This window comes from Pagrus major, chromosome 9 (assembly GCF_040436345.1).
Source record: "Pagrus major chromosome 9, Pma_NU_1.0".
NCBI lineage: Eukaryota > Metazoa > Chordata > Actinopteri > Spariformes > Sparidae > Pagrus > Pagrus major.
Genome location: NC_133223.1, coordinates 19604705 through 19626930, shown reverse-complemented (window position 1 = coordinate 19626930; position 22226 = coordinate 19604705). Strand labels below are relative to the sequence as shown.

Genomic DNA, 22226 nt, shown 5'->3' with positions numbered 1-22226 from the left:
CCTCCTGTCCATTCTGGTGTTTTGTGTTCTTACTTGACGGACTAGAAAACATGTAAATGTGGTAAACATTTTTAGCAACTAGATCTTTTGCTGACTTTAATCACTATGTGAAAGTGTCCATCAGCCTCCTGTTAGTGACACTATGTGATCTCAAAGCACTGACAAATCTGTTAAAGCATCTCGCAACACATTCTTAAGGCCTCTGACTCATCTGCAAAGTGCTGATAGCCTCAGTGTGGTACAGCTTGATTTCCTCTGTATAACGGACACATCCACATCATAAACACACAGAGCGGCAGAACAGAAAGTGGAGATGAGTCACGCCAGTTAAGGTAAGCGAGATGGGGAAAATGTAAAAGGCCTGTTTCAGATAAGTTGCTCTGGGAAATTCTTTCAATGTGCAGAGCTCTGCAGAATCAGTGCTTTCAGAATCACAACTGACTTGTTAGACACTTTATTTCTCAGCTTAAGACCACAAATAATATTTGCCTGATACTACAGTTATCGTATAGTTAATTCATTGGTGGTATTGGTTGTAATGAAGAAGACTTATTTCAAACTGAACCAGTTAACTCCATGAAAAACAGTTTATTGACCCACTGATATCACTGATTTCTATACAGAATAAATAGTGCAAGAGAAAAGATACAGTGCAATGGCATGAAATCTGAGCAACAACACACAACATTCACATACATTAATCCAAAATATGAATCTAAATAATAACTTGACGGTTTAGAATCAAAAGTATATATTACGAAAGCAGTATCACATTTGTTAATATTTAGCAATTTAATATACAATATATAAAAAAAAGACACCAGTCAGAAATTGCACATTGTGATCACTCCTCTTTGGAATGACTGATAAGTCTTTTAGCTATCATCTCTTCTGTGTCACCCGTCTGATTCTTGGAGAAGCAGATATGACACAAAAGACAAAATAAAAGCTTGGCTCAGCACAGATCCAACATGAGATATAAAACTAATTTAATTACACTACAAGTGTTAACAATGGACACAGGCAGAGCCAGACGCTTGAATACTGCATTTTCAGTATTTCCTATCTGTAATCTGCAACACAGAAAGTCCAATGATTGCATGATTAAAGTCAACTAATCATTTCACAGAAGGAAGAGAACGAAGACGGCAGAATAAAATGCTGACAGTTTACATTTCTGAAAACCACCGATACTCTCAAATTGGTATGTGTCATACGTACCATATTGGCATTTGTGCAATACGTGTCATGTCAGGCTCACATTATATGTGTACGACTTGACTTTCATAGCAGCAAGACTGCGTTTCAACATTTGTAAGTGAGAAACCACTGGACAATTTTACGGGCACCTTGGAACATCTCCAGCCGTGTTTGCGACGACCAAATCAGGTGTTTTACACCAAAATATGACCTTTCCTAACCCTAACCAAGTTGTTTTTGTGCCTTAAAGCAACATTATGTAATTTTTTTACCTTAAAATAGCAGCTTCAAAATCATGTTGATGGTACAGTGTCTTATAATAGGATGAATGGTGTCTCTATCACTTGTTTCTGCACTGTGTAACTTCAGTGAGAGGGTAGGATGACAGTGTTACATACATGTTTACTTCAACATACAAGTTTTCAACACAACATCGTGATGACCTGATAAGTTTTGTTTGTAGTTAGCAATTACATTGCCTCTGACAAATTGTTACAGACCTGGGATTTGTATTTATGACAGTGGTGTTGCACTCAGAAACTGTGGGAGGCGCCAAATTGCACAAAAGGCCAATTTCTACATAATGTTGCTTTAACCTAACCAGAGCCGCACAACGGTGCAACAACATGAAATTGAAAACTGAATGTAAGGAGACATAAAGTTGCAACATATCTGTGGTTTGCAGAAAATGTACATCGTCAACATTAATTGTGGAGATTTGGGTTGGATATTTCCCAAGAAAGCAACAGGCTACTGTACATAGCTTATTTTCAAGAGGCAACACAGCTGATGCTACATATCATCCAGCAGAACACTTGTATGTGTCAACACCTACAGTAAGCAGCTACATGGAAATATGTACCTCACCTTAGCAAACTAAAAACATGAACATTGACTGTGTACATAAAGCTAGACGTGAATTTAACCCCATGATGGATGGGAAAGGTTATCTCCACAGCACCAGTTTCACAAAAACTACACTAAATAATCAGATTCACATCTTTAAATGCGGGATCACTTCACATGATATGAAACACGCACATGTGGGCCCATACAGGCACACATGGTGTATAAATTGTCCCTAAACCTGGCTTTACAGGCCTCATTAGGTGCCCATCACCCAAGCTGTGCTATGAAATGTGAAGTAAAATGTCTGAAACACGTGTGTAATATCTGCCACTACACGTCTCTCAATAAAAACAAAAGACATGAGTAGCGTGGGTTCATGGGAGTTTTTGTCTCCATTGTTAAACAACCACCATTGCTGATCAAAATCTATCTGACATAACTCAGACAGAAATGTTCACGGAGCAAGTGATGTATTAAAGTTTTTTTCACATTTCTTTTAGTGATGTTTGTCGCCTCCCTTCCTCAGTCTCTGGCGTAAGTTACCATGAATTAAATTCATGATTTCTCTGGGTTTGAACATTTTTGGAAACATTTAGGATAATGTAAGTCAACAAAATATATAAGAAAGGTCCAGCTGTTTTTAGACATTTTAATGTAGAAATTTAAAGATTTACCACCAGTGATGCTTCTACATCTGTTGTTTCGTCTGTTCTGTCTTTTGTCATTATCCTCTTGTTTTATTATTTTATCCTTAGCTTAATCAAGATCTGATCTTCGCTTTCATCATATTTGGGAATTTAAATAAAGTTTTCTGAAATTGTTATTGTGCATAATGTTATTTTAATATTAAAATTGTAATCCTTTGAACATATTTTCAGAACACAAATCTGAAGATTCGATAAAGCCAGGTCCACAGTTGTTTTGTTTAATTTTGTTGAAATATTAGAGTCCGAGGTTTTTAAAGAGCAACTTTTGGATATCTCTTTTTATCACTCTATAAATCAGAAAATACGGTCAACAGCCTTAAAAAAAAATTAACTCTCCCATGTTTTTAAGATTGACCTTTAAAAGGTATGCATTGTAAAATTCCTTCAATTTTTAGATAAAAACATAAGACACTACAGGTCAATGGGGTGAAAATGGATGAAACTTCCCCAGTTGATCACTTACATTAAGACAATTATTTTTGTTTTCCAAGTTTTCAGAACTGTTATGATTAAATACACACATTAGGCTATCTAATAAAAGATGTGCTTGTTTGCACACATTTTCCAGAACAGAAAGCAGAAAGCTGAACTAAAATAATAACCTTTATGTGTATTTTGAAAGTTTTCTCTCCTCTGGTCTGAAAGAAGGTGTTTTGTTACGGAAATCTCAATATTGATCTCTGCATGTTTTCACCTGCAGTGTCTGCCCTAAAAGTTTGGCCTGAGGGCGGCGAAGATAATAATAATTTTAAAATTATTAGTTTCAGTTGGACTGACAGAAAAGTCAGAGGATCATCAGAAGTATTGGGATACATCCTCTGGGATGTCATCACATTGTCATCACAGTATTTGGACCAACAGAACAAGCGACTCATTGCCTCCATGGAGCCACAGTGGTTAGTTAGGTAAGTATTTCGTAACCTTTCCACTGAACCATTTATCTTCAACGACAAACTTTACAGCTCAAATGATCAGGGACAGTGTGTCATTTAAAACAAGTCGATACCAGGGTGACTTATCCAGTATCCTCTGTGATTGTCAGCACACTACCTACCCATCAATACTGTGTTTGCTACTAGATATGGCACAAAAAACATCACAATGTGCAACTTTAAGCTTTGGGCACTTAAATGTCTGAGGTAGCAAAATAATCTGTATATACATTATACATATTCTTATCTCATATGGCTCTTCCTTCAACCGTTTGGTTTATAAGGTGTCTATGTGCACAGCAGCAGCCACAGACACCCTCCTACAATACTTTGGCACCAACAAACAACCTGAATCTGCTCTCTGAGGGTGAACAGTGCGGTTGTGTCCTGCAGAGGGCAGCCTCAGGCAGTTAGAGAGAGCGGCTTCTCCCTGTCTGCTTCCAACAAGCGCTCAGTCTCCTGTTGCACCGGTGCCTGCGCCAGCGCTGATCTGCAGGGCAACAAGTCGATCTAATCTTTGACGTCCTTGATGGCGGACAGCTGGGACACAGTTTTCTTGACCCGCAGAGCAGTGAGTCGAGCAGAAGGGTTGGCGTACCAGCACTCTCTCATCAGTTTGCCCATCACACGCAGAGCCTGGAGTATCATCAAGGACACAGTGTTTTTTTTAAAAAAACGAAAATGTCACTTCTTTTTCCAACAGACTGAAGTGTCAGCTTCTTACCTTGAATATAAATACTAAAAGCTTCATATGTACGTTGAATCTCCCACTACAGAGGGTAAAGTTTGTGGCGTAACATTTTATTTGGTGGCCAAAAATGAATAATATGATGTGTAGAAATAACATAAAAGTCTTAGTCCTACTATTCCTCTGTTAGATATTAGTTTGAAGTGAAATTAGTGACAGCACATGCAAGCAATAGGGGTTTAAGTCAAAAGGGCCTGACCTCAGCTTGTGAATCACTCTTGGTCAGTAACCTGATGAGGTGAAGTTAAGAAAAAGTGTCAGGTGTGCCATCCCACCTGTGCTGATGTGACTTTGGGGAGTTTTGAGTGTCTTTTCCCCAAAAAACTTACTGAAGCTTTTTAAGGGAATGTCTGGTTTTGTGCAACATGAGTGTTATTTTGTACTTTTGTCCGGCCTTTCTTTCTTTAATAATAACATTGGACTCACTGAATTTATTGCTAAGATCTTTCAATACAGCAATGTTGCGAAAAAGTCATACATAGTTTTTTTTAACCCCAGTGTTGTAAAAATGATGAATAAATTTACCTTGTACCTATTTTATAAGACATGATAAGCTGTATTTTGCATCAAATTGGTCAAAAACTAGAAATATGTTCTATATTAGGCAACGCAGTATAATTTCACAGTTATACACACACACTAGTGATGAGTTAGTATCGTACTATCAGGGATAACTATCTTACATGATGATTCATCAGACATATTGTCTCACCTCACAGCACTGCCACTGGTTGGGAACGTTGGGTCTGAGTTTCTGCTCACACACCACCTTCCTCATGTCTTCGACAGTCGGATCTGAAGGCACCAGGTCATAATAAGGCAGCTGGAAATCTTCGTTAAGTCCTGGAAAAATGAAGACAATGGAGAGTTTGTTAATTTTGTTTTTCTCCCCCTGCCTAACTGATTATGTACAATTTGAGTTTCATCAGTGGTGTCATCTGTGTGCCACAGTTTGACTTTGATAAACCAAATGAATGTGTATATGTTCGTGTGTCATTTAAAGTACCCCTAACGGAGCATCTTCGGGCCAGTTCCCAGAACACCAGGCCCAGCGCGTAGATATCCGCCCGTTTGAATGACTCAAAGCTGTGGAGATTGATCGTCTCATCAAGGATTTCCGGGGCCATGTACCTGCAGAGGAAAAAGTGATTAAGGCCTAATGAAATAAAAAGGTGGCTAGTACTTCAAACATCCTTAAATGATTTGTGAGTGGGTTTGTTGTTAACCTGTGTCTTGTCTGAATATGGAGCAACTACAAAAAAACAAGCTCAGCTCATCACTCTGAACGTAAAGAGACTCAAACATTATAGATTTTTTAGAAATTGAAGAACAAATACGATATTTTTAACTGACCGCACTCAAGTGACACCTGGCTGACTAACGGTATTGTTATCAATCACTTTAAAAGAAGACAAGAAAAGACTTTCTAATACAAAATAAGTTTTCAAGGTTTTCTGACTTTTGTCCGACATTTTTCCAACAGAGCTTGAACCACGCTGATAAAAGTCGCTCACTTCACTTTAAATCCAGAGGTTTTTTTTGTGTGTGTTACTTGTATGTTGCCTTGTGAAGGTATTCTAACCTTTTGGTTCCCACTCTGTGGTTAGACGGTATGTCGATGGTGTTGGTGTTGGAGTCGTGTTTCACAGCCAGACCCAAATCTGCGATGACCGCTGTGCCGTTCTTCTTAACCAGGACGTTTTTAGACTTCAGGTCTCTGTGAGCAATGGCAGGTTTCCCTGGAATCAAAAAAGGTCACAAATAAGTTCTATTACACCCAAAAATGTGCTTTATGTTAAGATCAATATTTTTCACCTTTCAGTGATACATTTTCAGGACTGATTGATGGAAAACAAACCTCTGCAGCAGTGTTGTGTAGTATTCTGTCATGCTGTACACATCATGTAATCAAATTATCACAGCCATCAATCAAACTTAATGAAATAACATAGCTGAATTGTATTTGGTTTACTGTGAAATTACTGTAGTGCTTAAATAATTCTGTCAATTAATCAATTTTCTGATGGATTTATGAATTTATCAAGCAAAATATATTATTTGTTCTATACGTTTCATGTCCTACAGCATTGTAAATTGATGATTATCGGGTTTCGGACTGTTGGAAACTGTAATGAACATTTTTTGACACTCTAAACAACTAATCACTCAATCAAATTAGTAAAGATAGTCTTTAGTTGCAGCCCTAAACTATAGTTATTATCTACTCACTCCCATGCCTATGAAAATGCTGATGAAAAGGTCGCCTAAACAGCTGAAGTACTGTAGATGAGGACTTGTTTTAAAAACTGACTCCATACAGCTCGTCCAGCGTAATCCAAGTCTCTGGAAGTTTAGAGAGCCCTAATTAATTTGAAAAGATGTAATTTACAACCTCTATGCGCAGCCAAGCTAGTGCACCTACTGCAGACTTCACTGTAGCTGCTAATGCTTTTAGCTTAGCAGCGATAGTGAAGATGTCAGTTTTAAAAAATGTGTAAATTACACCTTTTCAAATCACTTGGATTATGCTGGATGGACGTATGGAGACATTTTATATTTTCAGTTGTTTTTTGTTTTGTTTTTTACATTTTTAAACAAAACTCAGTCTACAGTACTTCAGTTGTTTAGGAGAATGCTGCAACACTGTTTTGCTGTGAAGCTCCAGAAATGTTTTGTGGACTACAAAGTTCACTTGACTTTCCGTTGGTATAAGGGTGAGAAGACAATGAGTGAATTTTCATTTCTGGGTGAAAGGGTGCAGCCTTACCCTGCGTGCCGATGATTTCCATGTGGAGATGTGCCAGCCCACTGGCTATGGACAAGGCGAGGACAATCATGCCTTCCACAGAGAGTGTGTACCTGTTCAGGTAGTCATACAGGGAGCCATGCTCATGGTACTCTGACACCAACCAGAGCTGAGTCCATGAGCCATTATCTGCAGCACACAGCAGATTATACAGTCACGTGTTAGCATGTTACCTCATAACTATAATAACAGTGGACTTGATAATGTTTGGATCTGAATGTGACACCTTTGTTATCAGCAGCAATGAAGCCCAAGATGTTCTCATGTCTCAGCATGATTGTCTGATAAATCTCTGCTTCACGAAACCACGACCTCTCGTCTCTAGAGGAGAAGATCTTCACCGCCACGTCCTCTCCTCGCCACTTCCCCCGCCACACCTCCCCAAATCGACCCTTCCCAATGGTCTCCTGCAGGACGATGGTCCGAGCTATAGTCCGCTGGACCAGCAAGGGCAGACCTGCATGACACAAAATAATGATTCCCACCAGCAAGACCATGAGCTGATATTTATTTGTAATCATTTGTTGAAGTCTTCTTGAGTTTAACACAGAAAGAATCAAACATTCTGCTCTTACCTGAGCCAGAGCCCGAGGTGCTCATGTCGTAGATCAGATCCTTGAGACATTTGTCAGGTGACATGAGCATCTGGTCATCCAGCGGCTCCTCTGGGTCCTGTTTGTGGGCTCTGCTGTAGTCACAGCGGCGGCCCTGCACGACGAACACGGCCAGCAGGATGCCCACACACACCAGGCAGGAGGGCACCAGGATCACCACAGCGAGCTGCAGCCTGCTCCAGGCGGGCTCTTCTTCCAAAGGCCTCTCTGATAACACACACAGACACACACATCCAACATGAGAAGGTAGCCGATATTGTATATGACCGAATTCTTAATGCAAAGAATCAGTAGGATGAGAGGTAATCTGTAGTTATGTTTCATCACTGAGCTCCCCATGATTGTTGCACCCTCTGGTGGTCATTGGTGATAAAAGTGTATTTTCTCAAGAGGACAGAAACGACTGCTAAATATGCTGATGTACTATTTCATAAGGACACATTTCTGACCTTAAGCTCAGCAGAATTAAGCCATGACCCTATCAATGTTCTTAAAATTTAGAGAGATGGAAAAAGTGGATTTGGCAGATGCAAAATTGTGTCTGACCATAAATCTCAGTAATTAAAGGTAATAAATAGATACAGCAGCAGAATCCTCCAGAGCCAATTCTCCATAACGTGAAAATCGGAATATATTTTCTCTCACGACAGGCTTCCTCTTCTTCATTTAAAATAAGCGACATGCTCTGATCAGAAACAGGTGCACCTGGTAATAAACTGTGGGTTTGGCAAAAGAGCGTAACCTAGCATTTCTATCTCTGACCTTCATTCTGTCTGTGGGTGGACAGACGACACCTGGACACTAACACAAATAGGAGCGCTTGTGGGTGCTGTGATAATGTGAGATTTATAGACGTGCTGGGAAAACAATGCACAGTGAACACTGGAACAGCATTACACAATTACCTTTATTAAAGATCATGCTGCCGATTACTTTCAGGATTAATGATTTAATGATCTATAAAATGTCAGAATTATGGTTATAAATGCTCATCACAACTTCCCAGAGCCCAAAGTGACGTCTCCAGAATGCTTCTTTTGTCCAACCAATGGCCCAAAGACTCTTTACGATCAGAAATAAGGAAGAAAAGAAGCAAAACCAATCAAACATTCTCCAACAAACACAGACGTTTGAGTGGTGCCACAGCTGTCTGTCCTTGTTTGGAATTGCTTGGAGATGTTTGGTCAGATTCAATATGTTCAATCTTTGCTTGTCATTTTGATGAAGTTTGATGATATCACCAATATATCCATAGCAACCAAAATCCCAAAAATAAAGCAGCAACACGAGGCAGGCAATGGCAAATAACAAACCGGAGTGATCAAGGAAACAAAAGCGAAACAAAGTAGAAACCAAAAATAACGTAAAAGTTAAAAGCAAAGTACAAACCAGGAAGACACGAGGAATCATAAGCCAGAAACACACCATGAGGCGCAGCGACGGGTAAACACAGAAACAGACTTCTGTGAACTGATAAGAAGGGAAGACAAGGACTTAAATACACTAGGGTTGATTAACTAATAGAATACAGGCGAGGAGCAAAAAGGGCGGGAAAACAGACAAAGGGAGGAAGTAGAAAGTGAGACATGACACAGGAAGATATAACTTCAAAATAAAACCGGAATTAACAGAACCCCAACTTAAACTGTCACAGTTTCCTGTTGCCAAAACCTTGAAGTGACCATCAGCCGCTCTCCTGGGGAGCAAAATCCCTGTAATTAGTATTTGATGCCTATAAGTGGTGTAACCGTTTAGGAGAGTCTCTAAATTACAATAGATTTCCTCTTCACTCTCCATTTTGAAGTCAAATGTTTGAAATGTTAAGTTTGGTCAACTGCTGATTAGTGTGCCATGTGTGTGACATTTTTTCATGTTTGGCATTTTAGCTTGAATGATGACTGGGAACAATTCATCAATTATCAAAATAGTTTTTTGATTTATTTTCTTTCGATCTACTAATTGAATAATCAACAAATCAATGTGGCAATCGTAGCATAGCACTAGAATTAAGTGACAGGGTTTGGGGAAATACGAAGAACTTTGTATGTCTTTTAAACATACACACGACCATGTGAATATTATTACGATACAGACTTTTGCACGAGTAAAACTTTTGCACATCTGAATATGTGCATAGAAGGGTCCACAAAAACACAACAAAAAATTAATCAAACAAAAACAGCTTCACCAGGTTATTTTTTAAACACAATAACATGATGAAGGTCTGTGTTCTGAAATGTTTTATTACATGTTTCCCGAGTGCAAATGAAGAGGACAGTGTGCACACGTTTTTCGTTCTGGTTTTAACACAGACTTGAAAAACCAAAACCCAACAAAGTTTTTCCATGTCTCTTCAGCCGCTTCATCCTATCAAATCCCCAAAGTATGAAATGTCCTCACCATGAGCGTGACCTAAACATCTGTGAAAGGCTAAATGTGCAAAGCAACACATCCTGAACTAAACCACAGTTTCCTAAGACATCTTTAGCCTTTTACCTAAATACATCTCCTGCCATGTGTCCAACTGGAGCGCAGCAGATATGTTGCAAAACAAGACTCTCCTCTCCTCTGAGCCAGTGGCGACACAAATTTCAACCGTCCTTTGACTCTGAGGTGAGTTTAGCTGCGCAGGTCGAGGATGTAATCTCAGCAGTCATTTCGCCTTTTAAAGTGTTTTTTTTTTTTTCATCCAAATACATGTGTGGAAATTAACCACAGAAGAACATAGACGCTATCCAAGTCCACAAAACCAGGAAACCATAACATGAACTGAAGCATTTATGCATCTGTGCACAGAATAAACACCAGAGTGGATGAGCTCACATGCTGATATTTAGCAGAGCAGTGGAACAGATTGATTCTGGTGTCCTCATTCACAGTCAACACCATCACAGCCTCAGGCTGCAGCACTGACCCATCTCATCAACAGTCTGCAGCACTTTAAAACTCCTGCATCACCTCTACATTTAATGAAAGTGACCACTGTCTGACTGTGCCATCTAACTACTTTAAATAAATAAATCAGTGGAGTTGGAACACTTAATTTTCTCTTTAATTAGGTGTCAAAGATTATGGATGGGCCAATGTTTATTTAACACTGTTCACAGGCGCATATGCAGCAGCACCACTAAATATGAATACAGGCGCTGGAATCTGCAGCAGTTTTTCACTTTAGTACAATTGATTTGGTTGCCACACCTGAATAGATCTGTTTTCTAACTTCCCGGGTCTGTAACAGTTTGTCAGAGGCAGTGTAATTGCTAACTACAAACAAAACTCATAACGTCATAACAATGTTATGTGTTGAAAACTTGCATCTTAAAGTATGTATGTATGTAACACTGTGATCCTACCCGCTCACTGAAGTTACATATTGCAGAAACAAGTGATAGGGGGGCAGAGTGGCTGAGACAGAGACACCATTCTCCCCATTACAAGACTGTAGCATCAACATGATTTAGAAGCTGTTATTCTAAGGTTTAAAAAAAAGTTGTATTCAGTATTTAATGACCTGGGAAGGAGACTCAACAATCAGCTATCTTTCTCCAGAAACACTTGTTGCACCTTCAGAGCTGCACTAATCAATATATTCATTTGAACAAAGCGTCAAAAGACTACGCAAATGTGCACAGGCTCTCTCGAGATGACAACCCCACTCTGCAGTTCCACGCAGCTCTAGTGAGAGTTTTAGCATCTTTCAGCTCGCTGTTTGGGTTTTACACGTGCGACTTTTCTGATTCGGTCAGTCAAACTGCTCTCTCGACCCCTTTTCTGGCCACTTAGCACCAAACAGCGGATAGACATTGTTAGAGAATAACTGGTGAACAAAGTGGAGATTTAGCAGCTGAAACGACGGCTTTTTTCCTCATGAGTCAGTGGAAGCCTAAAAATAAAGCTACGAGGAGAGCGACTTATTGTAAGACTAGAAACTCAACTCCAAACAGACACTACCGTTGCTCCATGTCCATGATATGTTAACCATGTCAACTTCACAAGGCCATAATGTGTGAAATACGTGTGTTTTTCAGCTAGTCATGGAGTTCTGTCCCTGATGCCAAAAAAGTGATTATTGCAGCTTTGATAAATCTGATTTACATTCTTCAAAAATGATCCAATTAACACGGTGCGTTAAAACAAGTATTTCAATCACCATGAACCATAACCGGAAATGTTACAAATAAACAGAAAAACACAATACTTAAAACGTTAATTAATGAATGGCAGCAATGTAACCTCTTTGAACCTGCTCTGACCTCCCAGTGTTTTCCACTGAATGTCCACAGGTGTAAGTAATCCCCCATGTGCGTTAAGGCCAACTTCTACCCAGCAGACCCATGAGAGGCTTTAACTTGCAGCAGGACTACATGGCTGACAGTATTTATTTATAAATCAGAGGGGGGAGGGAGGGAGGATCACACACGCCGTCCCATTGCGTCTGCCAGATTTGTTATGTCACAGGATCTAGTAGGATCAGCATCCACCTCGTCTCGCCAGGGCCAGAATGAGTGGGAAATCCCACACAGACTGGGCTGGTGCTGCTGTCGAATGAAAACTGTAACTACTGAGCAACGTGACATCAAATGACTGTCTGGAGGGGAGTTTTTTTTCTTTCCCACTACAAGTAGAATATTCATCTTTACTTGTCTAAATTGGAAAACATTCATGAAACAAATAAATAAAAATCAACCAGATATAGAGGCAAGATTGCATCATTTCAGTAGCGTCATACCTGGACGTAGGTGCAGAGTCTCGTTGTTGCAGAAGTCGGTGAAGCAGCAGTTCCTCTTGGAGACATTTCTGGAGCTGTAGCAGAAGACCTGGCCCTTCATCTCAGAGGGCGACAGGCACGACTTGACCGTCTCCTCCTTCCCGTCAATCAACATCACAGAGTTCCAGCAGGCGCCGTCCGCCGTCGTCTCGCAGGTGTGGTTGGCGCACAGCTGGCACACGCACTTCAGACCTGAAACACATCGAATTACTCATTATGTTCAGATCACTATTTTCAACAAAGTGAAATCAATGATTCATAAAAAAAAAAAAAAAAATGCCTCTAAGGGTCGAAATGACACCAAACAGTTTCATTCAGAAACTGTCAAGCAGGATTCTCCTGTTATGTAAGAAGGTCCATGCTCTTAAAAAGCCCGAGGTGGAGGAACCGGAGTAATGCCTCTTAGTTTAACACCCAGATAATCTTGTGTTCTACTTGGAGCTGCTGTCATGCTTTGTTTGATAAGACTGTGAGTGATTGATAAGCAAGGCTGCTGCTTGCTCACTGGAAAAACCTAGAAATAAACCGTAAGAATATTATAAGTTATTCAATGAATCTAAAAAGAAATTCTGTGTGCAAAACTTGTTTTTCCCACCAGATCGCAGATCCTAACCCAAATCATAAACACAGAAAATAATTTAGATCAGACTTAGTAAATGGCTCACCAGAAAAAAAAGATTTCTCACTTGCCCCTCAGGGCTTCTGTACCTTGTATTTGTCATTTATCAATTAACTTTTTTTCAATTAACTATGACATCTGAAGAGGTGCATATCAGGACATTTGAAACCCATTTGGCCTCATTAATACTGAGAGTCATGAAGTAAATGTCACTCATATAGTCAGAGAGACATTATGTATATGTGGCCATAGAGCTGGAGTACAGGAATTAAAATGATTTAAAAAATACAAGACAAACAATTAAGACATAACTTAACTCATAAACCTTAACTCATGATTTGGCACATATATAAGTTTTTCAAGGGGCAATTCGAAAGCCATACGCCCTGATTTTTAAGGACAAGTTCACCCAAAAATTAAAATTAATTAATTATCTACTCACCCTCATTCTGATGGAAAGTTTCAAATTCAGCAAAACAGCGTTGCAGCATTCTCCTAAACAACTGAAGTAGATGGGGACATGCTTTAAATATAAAAAAAAACAGCTGAAATAAAGGCAAAATGTGTCTCCATTCAGCTCGTCCAGGGTAATCCAAGTTTCTGAAAGCCCTGATATTCCAATTTAATTTGCAAAGACCTTATTTACGGTATTGACACACCGCTGAGCTTGTGCACAAACTTCAGACGGGGTGTGAGCTAACTCTTTTAGCCTAGCAGCTACAGTGACGGTTTTGGCTTCACGCAGGGTGTAGATAGCGTCTTTTAAAATCAATTTGGGATCTTGGTGCTTTCTGGAGACTTGGATTACACAAGTGGAGCCATTCTTATTTTCTTTTAGTTGCTCTTTTTTTACATTTTAAAACACGTCCCCATCTACTTCAGTTGTTTAGGAAAATGCTGCAACGCTGTTTTGCCATGAAGCTCCAGAAATGTTTTGTGGATGACGAAAACCAGCTTTCCATCTGCATGAGGGTGAGAAGATAATGACTGGATTTTCATTTTTGGGTGAACCTGACATATCAAAACAAACTAAATCTTGCAGTGGTGTTTTTGACCTCTTGACACCCAGAAGAGAAGTGGAGCAATCTAAGCATGTATACTGTTCATGTAATACTCTTTCCAAGAAGGACAAAAACATTCATAAATCTTTTCCAGTACTTGACAGATATGACCAGACATTAAACTAGATACATTTCACAACTAGAAGCAACAACATCTGTAGCCTTTCTTGAGATGGTGGTCAAAGTTCATGATGTTGTTGACTCCTACTCCTGCAAATGGAGTTTGAATCTAATGTTTATGGTCGGATGCATGGACTCAGTCAGTATGTATCTTTTCACGTCAGAGTTTTGAATGAGATCTGAAGATTTCTAGTCCTTCAGAGCTGATAAGCAACTCAGGAAGGAGGTCTTATGGCTCAAATGAAACATACAGCTGTTTGTCTCATTTAATACAAAGGCTATTACCCGAAAAGAGAACAGAATGGGACCGTGGATTGATCCCTGGGGTGTAACGCAATTATACTTTACTACTGAATAGAGGGGAAGAAACATTTGAGGGTCATCCCTGAAACAGATTGAGTGTTGCAGCTCATCAACCCAGACAGGGTGATAAGTACTTCAAAATAAAGGCCGGCATTGTTCTATGTCTTTAAGTCAAGACACCCCATACGAAATATAAATAATTGGTTCTCCTCTCAGTACTATCTTACATCCCTATCCTGTTTCTTTGTGCACTGGAGACTGAAGAAAGGCAATTTTGTTCCACTTTACACTGAGTGCTATACATGGAGATAATGTTCTTATATCCCAATGTACTTACTGAAAATGCAATTGTTTAAAAATGATTTTTAAACAGCCAAGCCTAATCTCTCCTGGAACAGCTGGGCACTGTATTTTTTGGCAAATAGCCCCTTCCTGGGGACTATTTTCAGTCACAGATTAATGTACATTTGGTGCACCGGTGAGTATTTACCGCACCAAGACTGCATAGGATTGACTCAAAATAAACGGCAGTGCCCATGTTCATTGTAGTGAAGGAATGTGTTACCCAGCATTAGTATTGGACAATAAATGGGATTATTGACATTGACAGTTTAATACAGAATATCACCAACCTTTTAAATAACTCTCTAAAGCTCCTCCTGGGAGTAACACAAACCTCTTGACAAAAAGAGATCAGGACTTCAGTTCAGGGGATGCCTGACTGAAAAATGACAAAAAAGATTTTTTTTCTAGCAAGTACCTTGGAGTTGCTTGGCAACAACTCTCTCAAGGACAATGCTTATTGAATGAAGTTTGAACATCCTGTAGCGCTGTAACTGAGGTTAAACACTGTTGGTTGTTTTTTAAGCTTTGTTAAAGCAGATGAATCACTAAGCATTAGTGTGTTTGTGTTTAATCGCTTACTTAATCGCGTACGGTGGCAGTTAAGTAATATATTAAAAATACAGTATTTTACTGTGTTGGAGCTGTTTTCCACTGAGAATTTCCATCTACTGTCTGTTTCTGGTTTTGCTTGCAGTTTAGTAACTGTACTCCCTGTATAGGACACTGTCTTCAGTTTGCGAATCAGAAAAAACATCCTCATCAGATCTATTAGGCACACAGTCTAATAGGGCACCGTAACAAAGTTTAGTGACTGTTAACTCTATAGAATTTGCCGCCTTATATTCAAACATTGCTTCATCTCACAGCTTCATCTCCTACTCTCTCTACCTCCTTCTTTATGACATACATCAAGTGTCCAACCAGGAGAGTCCCCTTACATGTGACTTCATATTGATTATGGATTGTCGTCTGCATATTCAGTGAATGAGCTGCAACAAACCACACAAACTGTGTGAAGACAGCCAGAAATCAATAAAAGTTAAACATCAGAAATCTAATAACATAGTTCAAAAAAAAAGTTTTGTGGTGCGATACATGCTGTAGTTGAGATAATAGTTTTGGAGCTGTCATCGAAGGCATCAAGAACTTCTTTTCAGCAATGTGGACGCAGTTTGTAGATGGAGCACTTATCTCGGGAAAACATGTATCACAAAAAAAGCTGAATCCAATCAGTGACTTTGAGGAAGCTTCTTGCTATTTTAAATCAAACACTTCTGCTTATTTCCACACATCCTGGAATGTGTGCGCGTTTCCTCATTCTCCAAATATGTTTGTATAGCACTGCAGCACTAAATTGGGGAGGTGAACACATTTTATACAATGTATTTTCTCCTAAACTAACCAAATATGTATCACTAAGAGTCGGTTGAGACTGAATTCCTTCGGTGAGATGCTCGATACGTTTGGACAAACTCTTCTCATCAACCTGTTAACTAATTATTCAGATGGAGATCCAATTTAAAGAAGTGAAATGCAGGGAAGCTTTCGTCATTAGCACCAGTGAGACAGACTGTATGTAGAATAACCTTTATATAAACTCTGGATCTAATACAGCACTACAGCCTGGGGACGACCGCTTAAAATTACTGATTATTGATCACTGGCTAGTATTGTCATTATCAACTAATCTGCTGATTATTTTGTTGATTCATCTTTCGGTTTATAAAATGCAAGAAAATAATGACACGTGCATTTCAAGGTGAAATCCTAAAATTGCCTTTTTTCTTTTTTGGGGGGACCCAAAGATATTCAGTGTGCTGTCATCTCTCACAAGGACAAGCTGCAAGTGTCACACTGGAGAAGCAGTTGTATGGTAATTCTTTCTTGAAAAATGGCAGAAACAAGTAATCGATTATCTCACAGTGATTCATTTTCAGTCAATGAGCCAATTAATTAATTGGCCAATTGATGCAGCATTAGTATACATCTATAAGTCAAACTAGATTATTAAACAAATGGGTAAAAGTATCAAGATAATATCTCAATAATGTGTAAATAAAAAAGGTATTAAAGCATAAAGCAGCAGCAGAGTTTTAACTTTTGCCTCTAACATTGACCCCATGATCCGACCATGATCTGACAGCATGAGGGGAATGGCAACAAAGAATAAAAGTGACAATATTTACATATTTTTTAAGTAAGGTTTAATCAGCAGGTCTGCCAAACTATTGTTTTAACCTATCAGTCACTGTCTGTTTTAATTTTAGTAAGCTATTATTAAGCAATTCAAAACACATGGTTTATGAATATCTACTGTCCCACAGGTGATCCAACCAGGAGAAACAGGCTGTTTGTAATTTCCTTTAAATAGCCTACCTGCTCTTTGCATTTAAAGCTTGAGAGAGAGACACTAAGCCTTATAAAACATTTATTATTAAGTAGGCTAATTTATAACTTTTAAGAGCATTAAATCATGTATTCTTCAAAGTTGAATAAACTTCATTTCATGGTGTTTGGAGACACAATTCTTGAAAAATAGTGTCAGCTGCTCTCTCACAATACAATAAAGGTGAACTGAACTATTCATCATATCAAACCAGTGGTGTATATCCGAGACAGTAATAACTCGCTTAAAGCCTTAAAATGATGTAATCTACTAAATGAATGCACTTGATGAACGTGGTGAAGCCTGCTGAGTGGAGTCTGTCACTGTACCTGCGGTCAGCTGAGCGACGGACAGGAAGATCAGCGCCGCCTGAAAGCTCTGCTTCCCGGGACCGGTCATGGCCTGGGCAGCATCTGCTCCGTGTCCGGCGTTTTTACTCAGAAAACAGAAAACACAACATCACACATCGCGGTGAAGTCCGTCGGCCACGCAGCCCGCACAAACGCCTCGCAGTGTATGCGGGGTGAGGGGGGGGGCTGAACTGTAAAACGCAAAGAGAGCTTTTGCTCCGCCTCTGTTGACGGGGATTAAGAGGATTAGCGCTGCAGACCTCTGATGAAGACATGTGAATGAGAGCCAGAGAGAAAGTGTGCAGCACATCCATTTAAGAGCTGCACGTCCAGTGAAAACACCTCCTCCTGTCCTGTCAGCCCCTTCAGCATGGACATGTCTACAGCTGGTGGAAGTGTCACCTATTTACAAGTGTGTAAATCTAAATTTTTCGCATATTAGCCCTGTTGATCAATTTAATTTAATCCAGAGTTTTTGTTTGAACACTATGAAAAGTACAGACTACAGCCAGGGGCGCCCCCAGAATTTTTTCAGAAGGGGGGCCAGAAAGGGGCCGCTGAAAATCGTGGGGTGCTCAAATTTTTTAAATGATTATTAATTCTTGCTTACAGTAAATAAATAGTTTCTGATGTAAAATATCAGATACAAGCATGTTATGGATATGCAACTTTCAAAGGGAGGGGGGACACTTATAAAGAGGGCAGGCCAATTTTATGAAGTAGGGTAATAGGGCGCCACTCTATAGCCAATCTGTATACATTATTAGTATTTAAACAGTGATGGGATGTTACTAAGTACATTTACTCAAGTACAATTATAATGTTCTTGTACTTTACATAAGTATTTTCCATTTTCTGCTTTATAATATACAGCGATGGGATGTAACTAAGTTGTTTACTCAAGCACTGTACTTAATGGGATGTAACTAAGTTGTTTACTCAAGCACTGTACTTGAGTGCTAAGTAATATATGTATATGTGTATATATATATATATATATATATATATATATATATATATATATATATATATATATATATATATATATATATATATATATATGTAGATGTCTATCATCATAATTTGATATGTATATATATTACTGTGATTTTTATTTTTGATATTTAAGTACATTTATTGCAGCAAAATTAGTTATAATATATTTAAAGGTGCAATATGTAAGAATTTTAGTTGAAAACATTCAAAAATTAACTTAAATTATCAACAGAATGTGAATAACAGTTCTGACATTATGACGTCTATGTTTTGCATTATCAAGTTATATGAATTAGCATGCTAACCAGCTAGCCCCAATACGTCCTGGTCTAAAGCGCTTGTGCTAGCAGTGTAAGCACCAACACTCTCCCAACTCCTAGTTCGGACTGCTAGCTGCACAGCTAACTGAGCTAACTAGCTAACAGCAGCTACAGTTAGCAGCAGTGAGAAGTTACTCCAGCGATATGCTGCCCCCTGTTTGTTTTGACAGGTGGTCAGTTCTTACATACTGCATCTTTAATATCAGATACTTTTACTCGAGTACTGTTCATACGGGTGACTTTCACTTTTACTGAAGTCATCTTTCAACACGATGTCTCAAGTATGATGTTTGGGTAGTTTTTACAACACTGCAATTAAAGAACAGGATCACTGAACTCCTCATTGAGGTCAACAAACACACACAGGCCCAGAGAATATTAGTGATTGTTTTGGGAAGATGCACTGACTCTAATCCAACTCCATAATTAAACACAAGCGGGCAAATAAATTGTTTATTGCAGAGGTTCTCACAGTGGGGTCCTCGAGAGGGTCACCAGCAAAAATAGGAATGATTAATTTTAACTATAATTCCATACATAAGTAACAAAATGACTATTTTGGTCAAGGTTCTGTGCACTTTTGTATAAATCAAAACAAATTTTAAGAAGAAATCTTTACAAATGGGGGTCTGTGGTGTCTGAGGTTGTTGATGAGAAAAAGTTTGGGAACAAGCAGTTCACTGAACCATGCATTGGTTTCCAGGGTCTAGTGGCCATGGTTGGATTAATCTGTTTTGAGGCACTGGGGCAAAACATTTCCCGACAGTGTTTGTACCCTGTTACCTCCAGATTCTCATCACATACAGCACACACAACCAACTAAACAGGGCAGCCTGACAGTGTTGTGAAAGTATCCAAAAGTCATGCTTGAGTAACTAAGATACTGTGTTAAAATATTACTTTGATAAAACTAAGTCACCCACACGAATAGTAGCTACTTGAGTAAAAGCCTTAAAGTATCCGATATTGCATGTACTTTAGTATCAAAGTACAGGTAAATTAAACATATATTCACATGTATGTATATACTGTGTACTCGGAGTCAGACAATTTTCTCATCAGATATTCAGCATTTCTCTGATTTTTGGAGTCGGTGTTCTTTTTTACCTGATTGTCGATAAAATAAATTAATTCTAAAATGTGCTGCTTTGACTTTGATTCAGCATGCCGTCTGCAAGGCAACTTATCTTACAGTATCAAATAAATGTAGCGGAGTAAAAAGTACAATATTTGCCTCCAAAATGGAGTGGAGTGGAAGTATAAAGTATCAGAAAATTAAGATACTTAAGTACAAATACCTATAAATTGCACTTAGGTACAGTACTTGAGTAAATGTACTTAGTTACATTCCATCACTGCAGCCTCATCATATGCCCAGTAACCAACCAGTATTCCTATGTTGCAAAACTACCTGCCCCAGTTTTGTGTGCTTACTTGACTCAACACAAACTTATTGTGAAGGAGCACCACATGAGCCTAATATGAGCCAGACTAATGAAGGTGTAATGAGTGATCAATAGGAGGTGATAAAGCAGGAGCCACCTTTGTTGATACTGTACTTGAGAGGTGCAAATTCCCCAACAAATTTGCAGTTAATTAAGACCAGTTCACATGTTTGAGGCCCCTGAGGGGCTGGCAGTTTGCTGCTTTGGCCTGGTTGGTAATCCTGTCTTTGTTGCACCCCTGTGGTTTTCTCCCTGGATGTGAGCAGAAGTCAGGTCAGCACAACTAAAGAAAAGAGCCTAGACAGGTAGCACTGATACCAAATCTGTCCAACCATGCAGAGAGTAAACACTTTCAGGTGGTGATTACTAGATGAGCATGCTGTACGTTCAACTCACCTGCATGCGAGAAGTTATTTACTGCAGGCCATATGTCACTAAGACTTGTTTCTGCTGCTCAGGCTGCATAGCAACCACCAGGAGAGTGAAGGAGTGAACTGAGCTCAATTCCAAAGGGGGGACGAAATTTTTTAAACTGGTTGACTCAGAACTCTGCGCCCCGTGGGAGCAGGATGGATCAAGTGACACTGAATATGAGGACAGTCTGTGTTGATAGCCGATACATGCGAGCAGAGCGTCTTAGCACCATCAGACATCCATGGTTGTGTTTTCATCATCTGGCCCAAAACTCCTCTAGCTGCATATAAATCAGTCTGAGAAGCATCAGGAGCCCAGTTTCTGTTCGACATCTGCCAAAGATAGCTGCTACGCACGCAGTTTCTGTTTACAGCTGGCATGGAAAATATCTGGGCTTTTGACCTTTTCCAAATGAATATCAATTAATTTGGTGCTTTGTCAGTGCAGATGTTGAGCTTTTTATAGTGTGCAGATATATTATTCTGTGGAAACAACCAGTCAGTGATTTGTTCATTTTAAAAGAAGATGTCTCAATGGGAGCATCAGTTATTGTCTCTCTCTCCCTACTACAACTGTCTTTTAAAACTGTCTATTAAAGGAAGCACTATGTAGTTCTGGAGAAGAAAATCATACTCAGATATATGATATTTACTATAGTAATAAGGTAATAATACAAACTCAGAAATATTTATTTTTTCCATAACTGAATAAACAAGCTGTTCTCAGAGGAAAATAAGGTCCCCAGAACACTGTTTGAAGCTAGAAAGGTGGCAGGGTCCGCCAAATATAAACAAAGTAAAACAGTATGAAAATGTGTTTATTTTATTAAGTCAAATAAAAATCATCTTTCTCTTCTGATTAGAATTTTTTCCCCCAAACTACAAAATGCAATTTGTTTATTCAGTTTGTTTAGGCATAAGAAAGTCAGTCAGTGAAGATCTTCTTCTGATTAACATTTCCGTCCGCAAAACTATAGTGCATCTTTAAAATACGAGTAAATACACCTTTTTATTTAGTTTTTTAGTCAGTCTCCATGATCCTCTTTCATGACTACATGTTGCTTCTTCTCACTTTGGTATGTATTTTAGATAATATTACAGATTACTGACTGCTGAGAAAAAAAGGTGCAATTATAAATCCATCTGCTACCTCAGCACCATGGATTTATCAATAAACAGCACAGTAAGACCACTAAAATGACTGAACGATGGTTAAGGCCATAGATTTTAACTTGCACAAAGGC

General features: G+C 39.0%; 1 protein-coding gene across 1 annotated transcript; it reads right to left on the bottom strand.

The window, feature by feature from the left end:
• Positions 1-4173: 4173 nt before the first annotated feature.
• Positions 4174-17857, bottom strand: acvr1c (activin A receptor type 1C). Its single transcript, XM_073473567.1, has 9 exons — positions 17788-17857; positions 12586-12816; positions 7818-8063; positions 7469-7699; positions 7204-7371; positions 6019-6175; positions 5443-5567; positions 5149-5279; positions 4174-4324 (listed from the first exon to the last, which is right to left on the bottom strand). Exons 1-9 carry the CDS (start codon positions 17855-17857, stop codon positions 4199-4201), a joined length of 1485 nt encoding a protein of 494 aa, XP_073329668.1. The 3' UTR covers positions 4174-4198.
• Between the last annotated feature and the right edge of the window lie 4369 nt (positions 17858-22226).